Source organism: Varanus komodoensis, unplaced genomic scaffold (assembly GCF_004798865.1).
Source record: "Varanus komodoensis strain SLA01 unplaced genomic scaffold, ASM479886v1 scaffold57, whole genome shotgun sequence".
NCBI classification, from domain to species: domain Eukaryota; kingdom Metazoa; phylum Chordata; class Lepidosauria; order Squamata; family Varanidae; genus Varanus; species Varanus komodoensis.
This window is the reverse complement of record NW_025336182.1, coordinates 2,322,010-2,340,999: the sequence shown is the minus strand read 5'-3', so window position 1 is coordinate 2,340,999 and position 18,990 is coordinate 2,322,010. Positions and strand designations below refer to the sequence as shown.

The 18,990-nt window shown below is 50.3% G+C and overlaps 1 protein-coding gene across 1 annotated transcript in view; it reads left to right on the top strand.

Annotated features, from left to right (window-relative positions):
• Positions 1-18,990, top strand: part of ARHGEF2 (Rho/Rac guanine nucleotide exchange factor 2) — a 131,164-nt gene that overhangs the window by 30,659 nt on the left and 81,515 nt on the right. The window contains exons 3-6 of the mRNA XM_044449341.1: positions 2,425-2,593; positions 5,299-5,407; positions 8,523-8,562; positions 12,032-12,164. Coding sequence (XP_044305276.1) covers positions 2,425-2,593; positions 5,299-5,407; positions 8,523-8,562; positions 12,032-12,164 — 451 coding nt within the window. The remainder of the gene's footprint in view (positions 1-2,424; positions 2,594-5,298; positions 5,408-8,522; positions 8,563-12,031; positions 12,165-18,990) is intronic.

The window sequence follows — 18,990 nt, the reverse complement described above, 5'->3', positions numbered from 1 at the left end:
TTCAAAGTAAATCCCCAAAGTATTCTAGTTACTTTGGTAAGTCGTTTTTTGGAAGTACAGAATGTACAAAGAAACCCACGCAAATGCCGTGACTTCCTGCTGCCTGCCATGGAACTCCTTTTCTAGGGCCAAGCCAAATCTGCAGGGAAAGGGCGGTGACAACTCAGTGGACCGGTGCTTGATTGATAAGCTGCCTGTGGTTTGGGGGAGTCTTAGATCGCCCTCTGCTGGCAGCATGAGATTTCTCAGTTTGACTGAGCATTGAATGCACGGATAAGGGAAGATGATGGGAAGTCTTATATAGTCAAACCGGGACCATATATGCAAAGAGGGAGGTAAAACCAACCTGATAAGGATGAACCAACTCAGTGTGCAGAAAATGCTGACTGATGGTGGGAAGAAAGAAATGATCAGGAGCTCTGAGAGGAGTGCTTCGCAGCACAGTATGTTGTGGTTTGTCCCACTGGTTTCAACGATGCAACTTCTCCATTTCAAATCGTCCAAAAGATGGCAACCAAGGGCAACAACGAGGAGAAGGGCTTCCTTGGTGTTGGCACCCTAATTCTAGAATGGTGTCCCTGCCTAGTGCCTACACTGTCATCTTTTCATTGTCCGGTTAAAGCTTCTCTTCTCTCAGGCATTTGACATGTGATAAGGATTTTAAATATTTTTATTGAGGCCTTGCAGTGTCAAACTGTTCTAAATTAAGCTCCCAAACAACAAGATAGAAAAATATAATTTATTCATTTATTTCTATTCATCTAGCTCTTTTATATACCATCACAATAGCCTCATGGCACTCTGGACGGTTTACATAATAAAACCATAACAAACATAAAATTACATAAATAAAACTGTTAAAGCACCAGAACAAATAAATAGTAAAACAAAACAACATCTTCATCACAGCAGGGGTACCAGGTAATAATTGACATAACAGATTGGAAAAATCACAATTAAAAGGACCAAATTTACTAATTAAAATACAGATAGAATGTAAAATGTTCAACCTAAAACAGCAATTAAAATGCTCTGTAAATAAAAATGCCTTGACCTGGTGCCAGAATGTATATAAGGAAGGCACCTGGCAGACACCTCTGAGAAGCTGCTTCCATAAATGGGGCAGCACAACTGAGAAGGCTCTTCCCTGAGTAGCCACCCTCCTAGCTTCCGTTAAAGGACAGCTCCCAGGGCAGGACCTCCGACGACAATCTCAGGGTCCAGTTAGGCTCATGCAAACGGAGGTGCTCTTTCTGCTATTCGGGTCCTAAACTGTTTAGATCTTTGTACGAGCGACTTGAAGCGGGCCCGGCCCTCAGTGGGCCACCAGTGCAGGTCACAGAGGACTGCTCTTACATGTTTGGAATTACTAGTCCTTGTCAGCAGCCTAGCTGCTCTGTTTGCAGCAACTGAAGCTTCCAGACTGTTTTCAGGGGTGGCCCCACATCAAGCACATTGCAGTAGTCCAACTAAGAGGTTGACAGGGCATGGATTACTAGTGCTGGGTCCTGCCTGGCCAGGTACAGTCCAAGTTGTCAGATTAACTGCAGCTGATAAAAGGCACTCCTGGCCACCAAGCCGACCGGGTGCTCCGGAGACAGTTCAGGGTCCAGAAGCACGACCAAGCTCCAGACTCTGACCTGTGGAGGGCGTGCAGTCCCTTACAAGACAGGGCAGGTATCCCCCATCTGGACATGGGAACCACCTGTCAACAGCCTCTCCATCTTACCTGGATTAAGTTTCAGTTTCTTGGCCCTCATCCATCACCCTGGTCAGGCACTGGTTTAGGACCATCACCTTAATGATTTTTTTAATCATCTGATGAAATCATTGCAAACTTTTGCCCATCCTTTGCCTGAATCTCCGAAGCTGGCCCAGAGCAGCAAGGATGGTTTCTGGACCCGCTTGGTACGGTTCTGCTGTAGCTCAGTTTCAGCCGAGCTCTGAGGGGATCCATCTGATCACCTCAGAGGTCTGAATGGGTTGGGCAGCAGCTCTTAGTTGGAATAACATTTGATTAGCTAGATGAGCTAATCAAAGACTGGGCAATTGCATATGCAAGAAAATTTTATTTTGGAGTAGTGTAAAAGCAGTGTGAAACTTAGTTTTATGTTGTCTCTTGCCACATTTTATGGATCTCATTGTTGTGACACATTCACGGAGCTTCTGTAGTACAAAAATGTAATGAAAATAGAGTTGAGAAATGAGAATCACGCTGCGAGTGATGGACAGCATGTGACTGCTGTTAACCGCTGTGCCTTCCTGCTCCCTTGCCGTTCTTTCAAAACAGTGCTCAGGTGGCAGGGAGGGTACTTGATTACAAGGAGAGGGGCTAGCTCAAGGAGGGGGGGCTGTCACAGGAACAAAAAATGAAAAAGGAAGCCTCTTGGACGATATCTGATCTGTTGACTTCCCTTCCTCCAGCATGAGTCTGAAGGGATTAGCTGTGGACACAATGGACTCCACTTCCTCCTCCATGGAGCAACTAGACGAGCACCCCCGGGGCAGAAGGGACCCCCGCCGAGTCCCCATCATCCATGACAATGATGGCATGGAGTCCCTGCTTTTTCAAGATGAAGACGATGTGTCTCGGGTATGTTTGTATTCTTAGCCAGCTCTGCAAACAAAGCAATGTCTTCAGTTAATATTCAGTGTGCCAGGCTGTATAGAAGTGATAACTCAAGGAAGGACACTGTAAATAAATCATACTCAGAAGCAAGCTGTAACAGATGAGTCTGTTTTACAGGCATGGGTGCTGAGAGAGAGGAGGAGGCCCCTTTGGAGTCGACTGTGCTAGAATGGGCACTCCAGCCTTCCCCAGGTGGGAGCTCTGCAGTTGCTGCAACCTGCAGTTGCTGGGTTTGGACTGCAACCCCAAACATTCCCAGCCAGCATGAGGCAGGCTGAGGAAGTGAGTTGTAGTGAGGCATTTATTTCCAGATAGGAACCTGAAAGACTTCCTTTGATGGTGCTTTGCTGGGATGGAGGGGGTGCAACTGCCTGGTAGTCCTTAGTGCTCCAGCCAGTGGTAAAGGCAAACATGGCATCCCCTTTCTGTCTGCCCTTTGGAAGGGTACCTTCTGGAAAGGAGGATGACACTCCAAACTGGCTCGTGCTGGGCTTATGGCTGGGTTGGGGCTATGGGTCCCACAGCTCCTGAACTAGTGAAAGAGAGTGCCATTCAGAGAGGGGAAGGCGACACACCTTGGAAGAGAAAGAGGACTCTGCTGTCCATTTGCACCTGCCCTTCAGCTTAGATCAGAGGCAGCCATCCAGGGAATGAACTGCCAGGTTTGGATGTGCTGACCCCTGGAAGCTGTTCTGTATTTGCTTGAAGGAAGTTCATCCGTATTTGCCTTTATTTTTCCTGCTAGTTTCCTGCTTCCCCTTAAGGATGTGAAGCTGATTCCTCTCCTTTCTTGAGCCTGCAGGCAAAGCATAGTTTCAGCCAATGAAACAAGCCCTGTGGGTTTCTTTTTAGTGCTCGTCTGAGGCACGCAGAGTCATCAGGAAGGTGGAAGGGTGGCTGCTCTGAGGGTTAGCAGCCGGGTGGGGGAGGCAGACACCCCCACATCAGACGTGAAACCTGCCGCAGCAGAGGGACAGATTGGCAGGCAGGCAGGCAGGCAGGAGTCGTGCATCCTACTTTCAGAGATGGATTTCAGGGATGAGCTGGGGACTGGACTCAGTGAGGCACACCCTGACCCTTTTGGAAACTTTGTGGCTTTTCTAGCATCCCTGTGTTCCAGAGTGGGCACCATTTTATTTATTTATTTACAATATTTTTATCCCGTCCTACACAATCCAATTGTCCCAGGACAGCTTACAATAAAAATAAGCCATAAATATACAAGCAATCAAAAACACAATAACAAAATGAGACTGAGAATATTGATAAAACCAAATTGGAATTATTTAAACCTTAAAATGTTGGGCGAATACAAAGGTTTTTACCTGGCGCCGAAAAGAATATAGTCAGTGCCAGGCGAACCTCTCTGGGGAGCACGTTCCACAGTCGCAGAAAAGGCCCCCCTCCACATGTTCGCTCTCCTAACCTCCTTCAAGGAGGGTTCCCAGAGGAGAGCTTGGCCTCTGATCTTAAGGGGCAGGAGGGCATATAAGGAAGGAGGTGTTTCATCAGGTAGCCTGGTCCCAATATGTTTAGGGCTTTATGTGTCAGTACCAGCACCTTAAATTGGGCCCGGACTTCAATCAAGAGCCAGTAGCTGATAGAGGACTGGTGTTATGTGAGAATAGCAACCAGCCCCTATCAGCAATCTGGCAGCTCTGTTTTGAACCAATCGAAGTATCCAGACCATTTTTAAGGGCAGCCCCATGTAGAGTAATCCAACTGGAGGTTACCAGAGCATGTGTCACCGTTGCCGGGTAGTGCTCGTCCAGGTAAGGACACAGCTGATGCATCAGGCAAAGCTGAAGGAAAGCACTCCTTGCCACCGCTGCCACCTGGGCCTCCAGGGACAGCTCTGGGTCCAGGAGCACTCCCAAGCTGCAGACCCTGTCCTTCAGAGGGAGTGCAACCCCATCCAGAACAGGGCCAAATTAACTTACCCGAAAACCCAAACTGCCTACCAAAAGGACCCCCGTCTTATCTGGATTGAGGCTCAGTTTATGGGCCCTCATCCAGCTCATTACCTCGGCCAGGCACCGGTTCAGGACAGCCACTGCTTCATCTGGATTAGATATAAAAGAGAGGTAGAGCTGGGTATCATCAGCGTACTGATGATTCCACAGCCCAAACCTACTAATGACCTCTCCCAGCGGTTTCATGTAGATGTTAAAGAGCATGGGGGACAAAAAGGAATCCTGCGGGACTCCATGGCAGAGCTGCCATGGCGCAGAGCCACAGTCCTCCAGCACCACCTTCTGGAATCGGCCGGCCAGGTAGGAGTGGAACCACCACCATGCAGAGCCTCTTACTCCTAAACCAGCCGTCCTATCCAGAAGGATACCATGGTCGATGGTATCAAAAGCTGCTCAGAGGTGCAGGAGAACCAACAGGGACACACTCCCCCTGTCCCTCTCCCTGCACAGGTCATCATACAGGGCGACCAAGGCAGATTCAGTACCTTAGCTGGGTCTGAAGCCAGAGTAGAATGGGCCCAGAGAATCCATTTCATCCAAGAGTGCCTGGAGTTGTCCCGCCACCACCCACCCCAGCACCTTGCCCAAGTGCTGCAGGGAACTGGATCTTCAGGGACAAAATGCCTGTTGCTGCAGGGATGAACCCTTGACCTGGGTGGGTGGCCTCAAGCACTTACGGCCTGGTTTTGCCTTCAGGATCGCTCCCGGCGGATACAACCCTACCGCACTTCCCCTGGCTCAGGCTGCAGTTCTCTGTCCAAGTCTGTTTCTATGAGTGGCATCGACAGCTTCCCAGATGCTGATGGTGAGTAAGCAGGCGACTGGGTCAGCATCTTCATCCTCATGGAGGCTCTTCCCATGACCCAACACTTTGGACGGGCAAGACTGGGGAGGCTCCTGTGCTTGGAGGGGTGGATCGAATGGCCTCCTCCTCTCCCAGCCGGTGATCTGTCCGCAGGGCCAATGTCAACAGACAGTGTGGTCAGGCACCTTGCAGAAGCCCCCAGAGTTGTTCCTCCTCTTCACTGCCGCAACCTGCTCGCTCACCTGCCTCGTGCCCTAGTCCATGGTTGTGAGAAGGGGGAGCAAGGGAGGCTATGTCCCCCTTCCCCCCGGGCTCTCTAATGGCTAAGCAACGAAGCAGCAGCCAGAATGAGGAGGAGGAAGCTGAAGAGCAAGGGCAGCTGGTGGCAGCTGTGGTGAGACGACAGCTTCATGGAGGGAGGAGGAGGCCCATGCTGGAGGCCTTTTGTAGGTCCCTCAATCCTCCAGGAAAGCATTTCTTGCACACCAAGGGTTAGCAAGGTATAGCCTCTGCTTTCCCAAGTGATGCAGTGGAGCCAGGCCTTGCCAGAACAAAGCTCCAGGACCTTTTGAGAGCAATGATGACTGTATGAGGTGCTGGGTAGAGTCCTGGACTGGGACTTGGGACCTCTGGGCTCTGCTCCCCCACTTCAGTCATGGACTCTTAGCCTACTCTATGTCACAGGGTTGTTGTCATGCAACTTAAACAGAGAAAAGGAGAACCTTGTAGGCTGCCTTGGATTCCTTGAAGGAGAAAGAAAGCTGGAGTATAAATGCTATAATGCAGTATAAATATAATTCTAATGGCAATATTAATCTGGCATTCCTCCCCTGACTTCTCCCTGGAATGAACTGCAGTCCAGTCGCTGAGGAGAATGGATCTTCCTGGCAACTGTTGTGAAGCACTTTGCTGGCTATTTTTGGAAACGCTGTCCAGTTGTAAATGAGCAAGGCTCGGCTCCCTCGGAAGTCCAGGCTGCCGGGCTCGGCCCATGGCAGGAGAGGGCCTCCTCACCTGGGCAATGGCCACTTCAGCGGAAAGTGTGCAACCAGCAGGAGGCAGTGATCTGGGGAGTGGTCCTTCCTGCAGGGCAAATAGGACTGGTGGGAAAGTGAAGTGGGGGGGGGAGATCAAAGCAGCAGCACCTCCCCTCAAGCAGGTATGGTGTTTCTTCCCACTCACGTTGAAGGGAAGGGCAGCCAGGGAAGTTCAGGGGCTTGGCAAAGGTTTCTGGGCCAGGATGATGCCCTGTTTTAACGGGCCTAAGAAAGTGCAGAGACAATGCCAGGAAAAGAGAAACAGGCCTTCTGGGCTGAGGAAAGGTGAAGAACGTTCCCTGGCTCCTGTCTCTCCCTGGGTCCCCTTTTCCTCCTGCACAGGTGTGTCTGTGCCTCACCTGAGCAAGAGAGAAAGGGGCTGCTATGTGAACAGCCCCCCAGATGTAAACATCCCAGCAGAACGTTAAGGATTAATTGACATGAGTAGAATCCCTCAAGCTTAAATAGCCACCCTCATGCCAAAAACCAATAAAGATATCTGCCACTCAAACGATACCAGAGAATTTTAGAACTTTGTAATGATGAAGCCGGTGTGTTGTGGTGTGGTGGACGGAGGTTGGACTGGGGACTGAGCTGGATTCTAGTTCCTGCTCAGCCCCAGGATGACTTTGGGCCAGCCATGGACCCTCAGTTTAGCCTACCTCATGGGGTGGTTGTTGTGAGGATAAAAATGAAGTGGAGGAGTACCATGTAAGCTGCCTCAGGTTCCTTGCAAGAGGAGGAAAAGGCAGGTTATAAGTGGAACGCCTCCAGCGATTGATGGGGAAAGGGAGCGCCCCACCCCCATGGCTGGTGTGGGGAAAGGGGTGCTCATTGCCTTTGGGGAGCAGGGCCTTGCTAGAGAGTAGACATGCATGTCCTCCGGGCAAGACTATTTTTGCATAGCCAGTAGGCATCCTTCCCTCCCCACCCCCTGCTGCACCTCTCCTTGCAACCAAATGAAAACAGCAAACAGGGAGGTGGGGGGTTAAAAAATGAGCAGTCTTGAGAATTGTCCCTCTCCCACCCACTTAGCAGGACAAATGGTGGCCTCTGAGGAGCAGGGGGAGATTTATGGTGGGAAAAATGGTATAAAAGGCAAGGCTGAGCCACCCTGTGCGTTCTCCATTCAGACCCCTGCCCCCAGCCCGCTTTTTCTAAAACCGCGGGGGAAGCAAAGCACAGCCACTCTAATTCACCTCTGGCTTGGTTCTGAGCCCTTCCAGATGGGAGGCTCCTTGCACCGCTGACCAAGAGCTTTTCCATCCAGCGGCTCCAGCCTCTTCCCAGGGTTATTCTCAGGGTTAAGAGCCTCCTCTGGTGGCTCTGCCTCAGACTTGTGTACATTAGACAAATGGCCCAGCCTTGGAAAAACCTCTGTCACATTATTTAGACTAATATTGGGCCCTGCTTGCTGATTGATTACATATGCATCCTGGCGCAAAGTCATCCAGCGTGCTTCATAGCCAAGCTGGAATTGGAACCCGAAACACCCCAGTCCAGCACTCGGACCACCATTCCACGCCAGCTTCACTCAGGCATTGTGGTGGGGGGGGGGGGTAGCCTCTCAGCAGGGTCCTAAGGCCACCCAGAGACAAAAATACATCACTTGGGAAAGCTTCTGCCCTTTGCAGGCACTTAAGGCTCTTCCCTTGTTTGCTGTCAGAGCAACTTGTGGGATCTGACCTCCAGGCAGCCTGGGGCCAGGTTATCTGCAGGACAGCCTGCCCTCAGGCAAACCCTCCTTCCTTTCAGTTCCTCTTCCTTCAAGTGCCTTCCCCCTCTAGAAAGGAGCTGGGAAGTGGCTCCAGAATTCCTTCCCTTGTCCCCATCTTTATGGGTCCTGCCCTGTTTGCCGAAGGGTTTCAACTGGTAATTTGTGGGGACTGTTTTACTGCGTTGCTGCTGCCACTACTTAACTTGCAGCTGCTGATTGCTTTTAGGATGCTCATCGCTCTAGCTGTTGACTGTTGTGAAGCTTAAAGGGCATCTTGCAGACTCCTGAGGGCCTTTTGAAGAAGAAAGACGGGGGCTGCATAGTTTAAGTCAATCACGTATATGTTCTCTCCCCTTACCAGAAATTTCACTTTATGCGGACGTGGTGGAACTGGCCAACAGGTGAGTCGTGTTCTTGCCCTTGAAAAGCAAGCAGTGGGAAGGCGAAAATTGCTTTGTAGTTATGCTGGTGCTTTAGGAAGATTTGCACTAGGCAGAGAGGAGGTTGTTTTTCTGCTGCTGCTGCTTGTAAAATCCTCGCCGCGTCTGTACGGATGTGTTATTTGACCTTTCCACAACAGCTCAGCTTAGGAAAAGAGGCACTGCTGTTAATTACCACTAATGGTAAGCCTCCTCGCAGAGGATCCCCTGAGAGTGCCCGGCAGACCTCAAGAGCCGCTCCTTCCCCACGGCCTCTGGGAGTCCCTGGCAGTCCTTGTGCTTATTTTTGAGAGGTGGGGTGTATGCGGGAAGGGAGAGCTGGGCAGGAGGGCACTGAGGTGACACTTCTCCTGGCATCTCACCGGCTGGGTTCAGACAACATGATAAGCCACCATGGCTGATAGTCTACCCACTCAGCATCTCTTCTAAAGAAAATAATCCGTGTTGTGGGAGTACCTATGTGAGTAAGCTGCATTTCCTAGGAGGCCTGTGGGACCCGCGACAGCTGGAGGCAGCCTGCCCTCCATGTAGGGCAGCCCCCCGTGGGCTCAGCAGCCCTCTTGCTTCTACTGACTGACAAATGCATGTGGTTGTTGAGCAACAGCTCCTGGCTGGAAGGCGGCACGCGGCCTGATAGAGCAGAGGTGCTGCAGGCCCTGCTCTGGGGGAAGCCCAGTCCTCTGGAAGCCCATGCGGTTTGCCTGCAGAGTCTCCAGCAGGAAGGATCTTGGGCGGCAGGCCACTGGAAACACATCCTGCTGGGTAATCTTATCCAAAAAAGGCTCCCCAAGTGGCTTGCAAAGATAAACACGATACTCCCCGCCTTCCAGTTTTCCATCTAAAGGACACAACACAGAAGAAGGGACTGGAAGGGAAGCACAATCCAGGCCTTAGATCGGCCTTGCACGGTTCCCTCTGACAGAGAAGGCGGCCACCTCTGAGGCTAAGTGCATCTCCCCTTGCTGGGGTGTTTATCCTCAGAGGCCTTCAGGCAGCTCTTGGATCCCTGGCCGGTGCGATGAGTCCAGAGTCTGCAGTCCCAGTGAAGAGGGGTGTTCCTTCTGGCCAGGAGGGGTGCGGGGAGCTCCCTGTAGCTGCTCCCTCTCTGGCTGGTGTGTGGGGACCAGACTGATCCCCACTTGCTGTGATGACCTTCCTGGGAGTTCATCCAGGGCTGCCGCCTCCCTGGGCGCCTTCATCTTCTGCCCCATGGAGAGCTCTCCGTCTCGCCCTTGGAGGGGGACTGCCGCATAGATCTCCTGGGCCAGCCAGCGCAAATGCACAGCTGCTTGTGGTGCTGGAATTCCTCGGCGGTAGCCCCTTGGCTTTGTAAGACCCTTGAAAAAGGAGCTCCTTGCTGCCCTCTTGGATGAGGCACTGCGGAGAGCCCTTTTGACCTCCACAGGCCACCTGGGGCCCAGGCAGAGTTGTTAAAAGAGGGGATTAAGGATGGGGGACGAGAAATGAGAAAGGAATGTCACAGTTACGCTGCTTACTGTTTGATAACCCATGTGGTGCTCTTGGTGTTTTCATTTTGCTCGGGGCAGCAGAGAAAGGAACACAAATAAACTTGGGAGTGGGCCTGCTCAGTGTTAGCCTTCAGGGCTCTGGCCCCAAATCTGTATTCTAAAGACCTGGGGGTCCACCAGTAAGAATAGAAAAGGTTTCCCCCTCCAGTTGAATGCAGGGGTAATTTTAAGGAATATGGCAACTGGAGAGGGAAGGGTTAACCCTCTTTAACCTTGCGTGGAAATTAAGTTTAGGAGAGAAATTTTTGCTATTAGTTTGAGATGCAAATTAATTGAATGATTTATTTAGGATTATTTGAGTGAGAACTCTATTGGCTGGTGTTGCCTTTTGTGAAACTTAAATGATTCCTACTGGTTATTTCTAAATTTGTAAATGCAAATATAGATCTAAACTAGCACATGTGATTTATATGCTAATGTGTGTCTATGAGCTTTTAAATGCCTGTAGTAGCCCCATGGCATCTGCCCCTGAAATTTTAGAAATTTGGACACGGAACGTGCCAATGTCTGGGTTTGTTGAGTAACGATCTTTAAAAAGTTCACGCGGTGAAAAGGCCCAGTGAAGCAGAGCATTTCAGCCCTGCAGAATACGCCTCAGGCTGGGATGAAGGCAAGGTTAGGGGGCCTGTCCCACGGACCCCAGAATTCCCAGGCGCACGGGTCCGGGCCTCTCCCTCTTCTCTCTCTGAGTTTGGATGACAGCCTCTTTCTCTCTTTCCATGTACTTTGCAGTGCTCTGTTCTTCCTCATCGTTGCCCTGCCAGCTCTGATTCCCATCTTCATTATGCTGCTAGGCTGGTGGGGGAGCTGGAATGTTTTGCTATTTCTTCACCTTGGAAGTCCATCCTGCCTTGTGTTTTGTAAAGGATTTTTTCCCTTTAACCCTCACCATTTTTTTAAAGTACTGCTAAGCTAAAAAGACGTATGGTAAACCTTAGCAGCACTTTGGGGCACTTTGCAAAGTTTAATCACAACTTTTAGCATTCATTTCAAGTGGCAGAGGGCCCTGTTTCAGCAATCTGAAATACTGTTTTACAAAATACCACATATCCTGAATGCATTCAGGAGTTTAACTTGAGTTAGGACTTGTCAGCATTTTGATCTTGGAACTCTCCTGTAGTTCCAGACCCACGGTGTATGTAAGAGCATGTGGTTTCTGCCATTGCACAGGTGGGTTTTCACATATCGTTAATCTCATGTGAAATTTATCCATGTGATATCCTAGAATGGTTCTTCCAGCACGGACATTTTCTGCAGTATGAGAAAAATAAAAATAGTATTAACAGTGGCCTATCTTACTAAATTGTTATAAAGACATCTGAGCAGAAGAAGTGGTTTGAACAAGTTATATAAATACTAACAATGCATGTTAATAACACATGGTTGTTCATTTTGTTTATTTAATTACAATAAGTTGATCAATACAGTAATAAAACAGCACATAAAAAAATAAAAACAGCAAAGTTCAGCAATAAAAACTTATAGCCAGACAGTTATAAATAATAAAATAATAATACTACTACCATGTGACCCCCATTTTGGTCTTTTGGGACAGACTGGGCCACCTGAATTGAGGAATTCTGCGGGATAACTCTGGAGCGCTGAAATCCTTTCCACAGCCCCAGTGACTTCCATTTCCCTCTTTGCAAACTGCCTGTGGAGCTTAAGCAAACAGAGATGCTTCTATGCTGCATCTCCCCAGCTGGGAATAGGAGCAGCCACCCTATGAGGTCACTGGGGCCGCTGAGGGAGCCGGTCCCTCCCGGTCCCTTCCTGCTCGCGGAACAATAACAACAAAAGGGGGGATTGTTTGGCTCTGGTACGTGCCTGCGAGCCTCTCGGTGAGCTCGGTTTTCTCTGCCCTCCTCCGTCCTCACCCTCGCCTCCTTCCATGCTTTCAGCTTCGGCACCAGCAGCTGTGGGCAGCTGGATGCCATCACCGTGGAGGCCGAGGAGCTGGTGCAGCCGCAGAGGGAGGGGACCACCCTGGGACGGACATTCAGCTTCTTGAAAAGGATGACCGGGAAGTCAAAGGTAGGGCCGTGGAGTTTGAATGGGCTCTGCGGAAGGCGCGGCAGTGGAGCTTCCTTTGGCTGGACATCCGGCAGCCGAGTGCTTAGGATGATTGCGCCGCGTTGCGTCTTGCTTCTATTCTTGACCTGAAGTGCTCGTGTTTTCAGGATGACTGACACTCACGCATCAACCTCTTAGTCCTCTGGTTTAACAGCCTGGTGCCACAGTGATGGAAATGGATTATTTTTTTATTTTTATTTATTTATTGTCCGATTTATATCCTGCCTTTTTCCTACAAAGGGCTCAAGGCAGCTTACATCTCCTCCTCCATCTTATCCCCACAACAACAACCCTGTGAGGTAGGTTGGGCTGAGTGTCTGTGACTGGCCCAAAGTCACCCAGTTGGCTCCATGGCCGAGCGGGGAGTAGAACCCAGATCGTCTGAGTCCCAGTCCCATGCTCTTAACCACTACACCACACTGGCTCTCCATTCATTATGTCCATTCATTGCTTGGTGCAAATTTGCAAAGTTAACGCAGGCTCCCTCGTTCTTTTCCAATATATTGGGTCATTCCTCTCTATCCTGCCGAGAGGCGACGGTCCTTGCTTTAGCAATTTCCTGAACCTTCTAGAAGATCCACCCAGAAGCAATCATTTGCTTCTTATGCTCGTGCCTTCTGATCACTTGACAAGACAAAAGAGGAACAGCCTGAGAACAGAAGGGCACACTTTGGAGCAGGGCCATCACCCCACAGAAGAGGGGGTTTGATCTTTCTCCTCCCTGTATTTCTGATGATACCCCCCGATACATACACACCCCTTCCAAAGTGGGGCAAAACCCTCTCCTTTTCTCCTCCCTGCCCCATTTAACTGTAGCAACAGTAACAAAAATTGAATTTGGCCCTAATAGCAGTTATTTTGACTCTTTAGGTATGTAATTAAGCCCCTATAAGAATGGGGGGCAGGGAGCTCATATATGAAAATCCTGATGAAATCCAATATTACCAGAAGAATAACTTGTGCATGTTTTTATTTTGTTTCCTATCTTTCTATCTATATATCTGCATATGGTTATATATTCTTATTGCAAGAAATATATTAAGGCTGTTCTCCCTTATGCTAAGAATCTTATATTGGATTTCGCAGCTGCATCACCATATGAGTTCTTTCATCTAAAGCACTGTTGATTTCTGTTTTGTTTTCTTTCAAAATTTCATTAGCTAGGGATTAAAATGGGCTGATGTTTGTCTGGAAATCATGTGGTCAGAGTCCCAGGAGTTTGTGAGCTGGGCTGTCATTGTTTCTCACTGCGGAGAAGGGCAGTCCATGCTTGATCACAGGGAACTCCATTCCTTCCTTCTTGTCTCCCACCCCCAGTGGTTGAGCCCTACCCGTGATAATGGGCAGTGTGGTCATGCTGGCATGAACCCCGGCTCACCTTTCGGCCTTCTATATTACCTGTTTTCATGCAGGGACAGTCTCAGTTTGGAAAAAAAGGCCGAATGCGTTGTCGTTTTCGCAATGGCACTTGGTTGTGGTACCCTCCTGGAGGGCCCTGTGATCACGACACACCCTCCCCTTCCCCATGCTTCACAGGCAGGACCATTGGCAGGCTGGTGTAGGCATGGTCAAGCATTTGCGAAGGCTCAGCAGAGGCCCACCGACAACAGTCCTCTGGCCTTGTTGCCCCTCCACACCCTTGTTTACCTGAGCAGCACTGGCCTGGACAGCAGGGGTGGAGAGGTTGGGAGGAGGGCATGCCACTGTCTCCTCCCCGCCCACCTGTCGGCCTGTCAGGGAAGCACACCGTGCTGATACTGAGAAAGCAGAAGAGGAGCAGTAACTGGAGGTACAAATGAACTAAAGGACGACGTCTTTGAGAGCATCTTGCCCAAGGCCCTAGAAAAACCTGAAGCCGGCACTGCGCACAAAGGCGTTCGCTTGGGGCCCGGCTGATTCCTTGTCTGGATGCATAGAACTGGACCGTATTGCATTTGTCTATTTTGACAGTTCCACCCAGTGCTTTTCCAGGTGCTTATATCTGGGGAATCGCCTTCTCGGTTTTGTAAATTTCTACTCCTGCATTACCAGAGCCCAGCTACTAGATCTGTAGGCTTTGCTGCTACTTGGATGGCTCCTAAGAAAAATAACTCCTCAGATGATAGTTCCATAAAAGAAGAAGGTGCACTAAGGAGATCTAGTCTTTCTCATCATGGCTGTAATGATCCTGAATTGACTAAAATCAAAGATTTTTTAAAAACTTGAGAATAAAAACAAGTACAATTGGTGAGGCAGGACTGGCAAAGCAGTTCAGGAGGCGGTGCTGTTTCCTTACACCGTGAATGCGTGGCATTTCCTATTTTGACCAGACTTACAGCAATGCACACTTGGCTCAGTGCAGTGGGTCTCTGTTGGCTTCTTCACCTGTCCACCTCAACCACCTTCTAAGTCAGTATCTGGAAGGGCCAAACATGCATTATAGGCAACAGTGTGTACCTTTTCTCTTCTGTCCCCTTGCCTGTTCCTGCTTTTTTATTATTACTATTTTCTTTTTTGTTTGTTTTCCTGCTCAGAAGTGTCTCTTTCCCAAGCTGAATGACAGGTTCCTTTTCTTTCCTGGGATGAAAAGCCATGGGAGGGGACCGTGAGTGAAACAATTGACTCTCACAGATAAAGGGGCAAGCATCCCACCACCTTCTCTTTTCTCTGCCAATTCAGGCCCAGAAACCCGCTTTTGGTTTTGAAAAAGGAAATGTCGGAGAGCAGGCTGGCAGTAGTGTGCGGCTGGGCAGTGTGCTGCCCAAAAGCACCTTTGCGCTGGCAGGAGGCTCTTCTGTGTCTGGCAGCCTCCTGACTCCCCTGGTTTTTATTGTCTTTCTTACGGTATTTCTAAAAGAATGACTTAAAACAACAGCTGGGAGGGCTGGCTTGCAACGCGAAACCCTCCAGCACCATCCGTGTCTTGGTTCAAGAAAGTAGCTTTGTGCTCTTCCTTGAATCTAGGTTCTTGGTCACCTTCAGTCTTTCCAGTTTACTTTCTAGAAAAAGAATATATTGTGACTGGCTGTGTCCACCATGGCAGGTATGCCATGAAAGGGCAAGCCCTTTCTCAGCCCCCAGCAGTCACAAACATGCCTTTAGTATAATGTGTAGCCTTACCTGGCCCAATCCACACTTTTAAGCACTGTGGCCAAGGCAAAGAGCGACCCAATTGCACAAAGCCACCCCCTGCATGCAGAGCAGAAGTGGCGGAAGCCAGGGTGGCCCTGCTCCGGTCATGCTCCTTGACCTGCTGGACCATGCCAGTAGGATTTGATGCTGGCGAGGCCGGTGGGCCAAGGACAAATGCCTGGATTCCCAAGGAGCAAGCAGGCTCTTTCCGATAACTAGAGGTGTGGCTGGAGTCAGGGTTTGGCTAAGCTTTAAGAGAAATGCCCTGACAGTGAAGGCTGTTTAACAGTATTTGAACCAAGGGTGGGCAGCCTCAAGGGGTCCGTGGGGCGATCTCCCCCCAAGCGAGTGTCCGCCTGTTGCCACCGCACTGCTAATGTTTGCCAGGGGCAAAAATTAATGGTTTGCCATTGAAATTTGGCAGCAAGCTGCAAAGGAAACTGAAAGGGGACAAATTCAGCTTGGTTTAAGGAGAAATGTTCCCCTTTGAGACATTTGGTTCTCCCTTTGGTCCTCAGTGTGGTAGGGGCTGCCCTTGAGACCTGGGGAAGCCATGTGTGCGGCGTGTGTTGCCATCCCTGAGTGACGCACAGGCTGGGTGGCCCAGTGGTCAGGGAGTCGGTCGTCGCTGCGCCCCCCATTGCATAATTTGCATGGGAGGGGAGCTGATCTCCGAGGCCCCTTCCCAGCCTGTGAGTCTGTGACTTTCCGTTTCGGGGCCTGCAGGTTCAGCAAGCCCAAGATGCCACTGGGCCAGGCTCCAGAACCTGTGGCTAAGCCCTGGTGAGGCTCCATCCTCACCGCACGGGCTTTTCTTTGTTTAATTGGACTTCTATCCTGTTTTATCCAAAAGGGGGCAGCAGGGCTACACTGGGCGCCACAGGAGCCGGCTTCCCCCTTGCCTGCCTGCCTGCCTGCCTGTCTGCGGCTTGCTTGCTACAGTCCCCGCTGCCGCCCAGTCTCCATAGCGCAAAGCAGGGCTTTCCACCCCTGCAACTCCCTCTAGCCACGAATCAGGCAGGCGCCGGCACTCCTGGGCTTTCAGTCCCTGCGCAGGCATGCTTTTCCCAACACGCATTCCCAGAAAGGTGATTGCCGCTTGTAGCAATATCTGCAGTATTTAATTTAATTTTTATCTTCTATGGTATTGTTTGTTACAACACTTAGAAATTTACTTAAAATTACTTTTAATAATTTGAATAATTCTTAAATGTGATCAAAGAAAAGTAAATGTACAATTAGCAGGCACTGTTCCTTTTGCACCCCCCACAAGCCAGATACTGCTGGCACCACAGCTGTGTGTCCTCTTGGGGAGCCCTGTCCCCTCCTGGCAAGCTCCTGGCATTGCCGTTTTCAGGCCACCATTAGCCACACAAAAGCAGTGATGCTGTGTAGCAGCAGTGCGGGAGGGGGACACTCAGGGGCCAAGCTTGGGACTGAGCCACGGGGTGCAGCCCCACTGAGATTAACATCGGCAACCAGCAAAGCAGTCAGCCAGGTGAAGCGCAAAGGGAGCCAGACTGGGAGGACGTTATGGGCTGCCATGCCAGATCACCTTCAGTAGGGCTTGCACAAAAGAACTTCCAGCGGATTGCATCTTATCTAGGGCAGCAGTGTGGCTTAGGGGCTGGGGGGAACTTTTTCCATCTTCACTGAGCCACCAAACTTACTGGGTAAAGCTTGGTCAGTTGCTGCCGCTCAGCCTGTAAAGGTTCTGCGGCTAAAAGGTGAAGAGCACAGCTGTGAACTCTTTGGAGCAGCATAAACATTTAACGAATGGACTGATTTTGTGTGTTTGTAAAAGGAGCACGTCATGCTAGGATGATGTTGCATGACAATTCTGCACACTCAAGGAGCCACAAGGGGCGCCCATTCACAGTCTGATTCATGATCCAGCTGTTCCTGCCGAGATCTCCCTGGGGAGTTCCTTTCTCCCTGCCTAGTCACTGAGTAACCACCATCAGGCCCCATGTTTCTGGACGGAGGCATGCCATGGTTCGAAAGCTGGGCCCCACCACCCCTCTCCTCACAAATGGATGACTGTCTTGACAAGGGCTTCTGGGGACAGCCGCCTCTGAGCCAGTGAGGTTGCCCTCTCTGCCCATTCCAGTTTCCCGAGCCTTGTGCAGCCTTTCTCTTAGTTCCTCAAACACTCCCCTATCTCATACAACAGCTGCTGGGCTGGTGAGGTCAGAGGAAACCGCGGCCTTTTCCTGCCTTTTGCCAGGCCAGCAACTGGGTTTGTTTACCCAGCGGTTACCGACATCGCCCGGACCTTTTTTTAGCCAAAGCCCCTTTGGTTGGGAATCGGCTTCCTGATGCTGTTTCCTGAGGAAAGCGGGGCTTTCCTTGCACTTTTGGGATCCTAAGGGGCTGAGCTGGACCTACTCCAATGTGAGGCAAGAGGGAGGAGGAGGGGTTTTGTGGGAGTCAGGTGGATCCCGGAAAGCACAAAGAAAGGGACCAAGCGTTGCCCAGACTGAGTGTCCTATTTTCAGCGGTGGGCCATGTGCTTCTGGGCTGCCCCCATTTCACTGAGAGACTCTTTGGCTGGGTTGTGTCTCAGATGTGAGGTGTAGACTTATCTGGATTTTGGCCACAGCTCCTGAAATACCTTTCGATGGCCCTGGAAGGACGATGGGTAAAAATCTGCCTCAAACCCTCAGCTCAGTATGGCCAGCAGTTGCAGATATTTGGGCAGGAGTTTTCCCAGCCCCACCCGGAGACCAGAGCTGGACTCTTACGCAAGCAGGTGGGGGCTCGACCAAGCCCAAGAGCCCTTCCCCAGGCGGCTTCCCTGTCTCCTCATGATTGGCTTTCTGAGATCTCTGCTCCTCCAGGCCCCACCATCTCATCCATTCCCATCTCACGTTGTGTCTCTCAGGTACTCTCCTCACTCTTTTCCCTCCCCTGAGGAAATGCCTGCATCCTGCAAGTGAGAAAGGAGATAGGAGAAGCGAAGAGGGCCGAGGCTCGGCCGCTTCCTCTAAAAAGTCCCCCCAGAATGCGTAATTGCTGCTGAGGTCTAGGCTGTGATTGTACCCTTGTCCACCTTGGGCCAGTCATTTCAGGAAGCTTTCATGGGGACACCCTTCCTCCTCATTTTTAGGACATTTTCTTGAAACTCTCACAGGGAGAAGCTTGCCTTGGAGTCAGCTGCTTTGGATGAAGATGATTATCCTTGTGGATGGAGAAGGAGTTTAGCCAGGATTCCCAGTCTAATCTGTCCTGTGCCCTTGTCTCCCTCCTTCCCTTCCCATCTCCATAAGGAAAGAAAACTCTAGATTAGCAGCCAGCTGTTGACAGGGTTAAACTCTGCTTGGGATGTCTTTGATGTGAAAATGTTAGCCCTTGGTGAGGGGGGGCATGCTGTGAAGTTTAGCATCTCCTTGCAATTATGTTCTTGACCAAGCTTCTAAATATGGAGAGGGGGGGGCAGTGGTAGAATATTTTAAAAAATGCACACAAGTAAGATTTTCAATTCAAATTAGTAGCCTGGCTTGATTCTGCTTCCACTGCCTGATGGTTTCTGACCCATGTTTTGCAATCTCAGAAAGTTTATATGTCAGGGTGAAAACTTACTGCTGCTTGAACTTTGCAGATATCTCCACCCCTCCAATACATGGCCATGGACCCAGGGCTGAACCAGATGTTCAAACTTTGAACATGTTTAAAC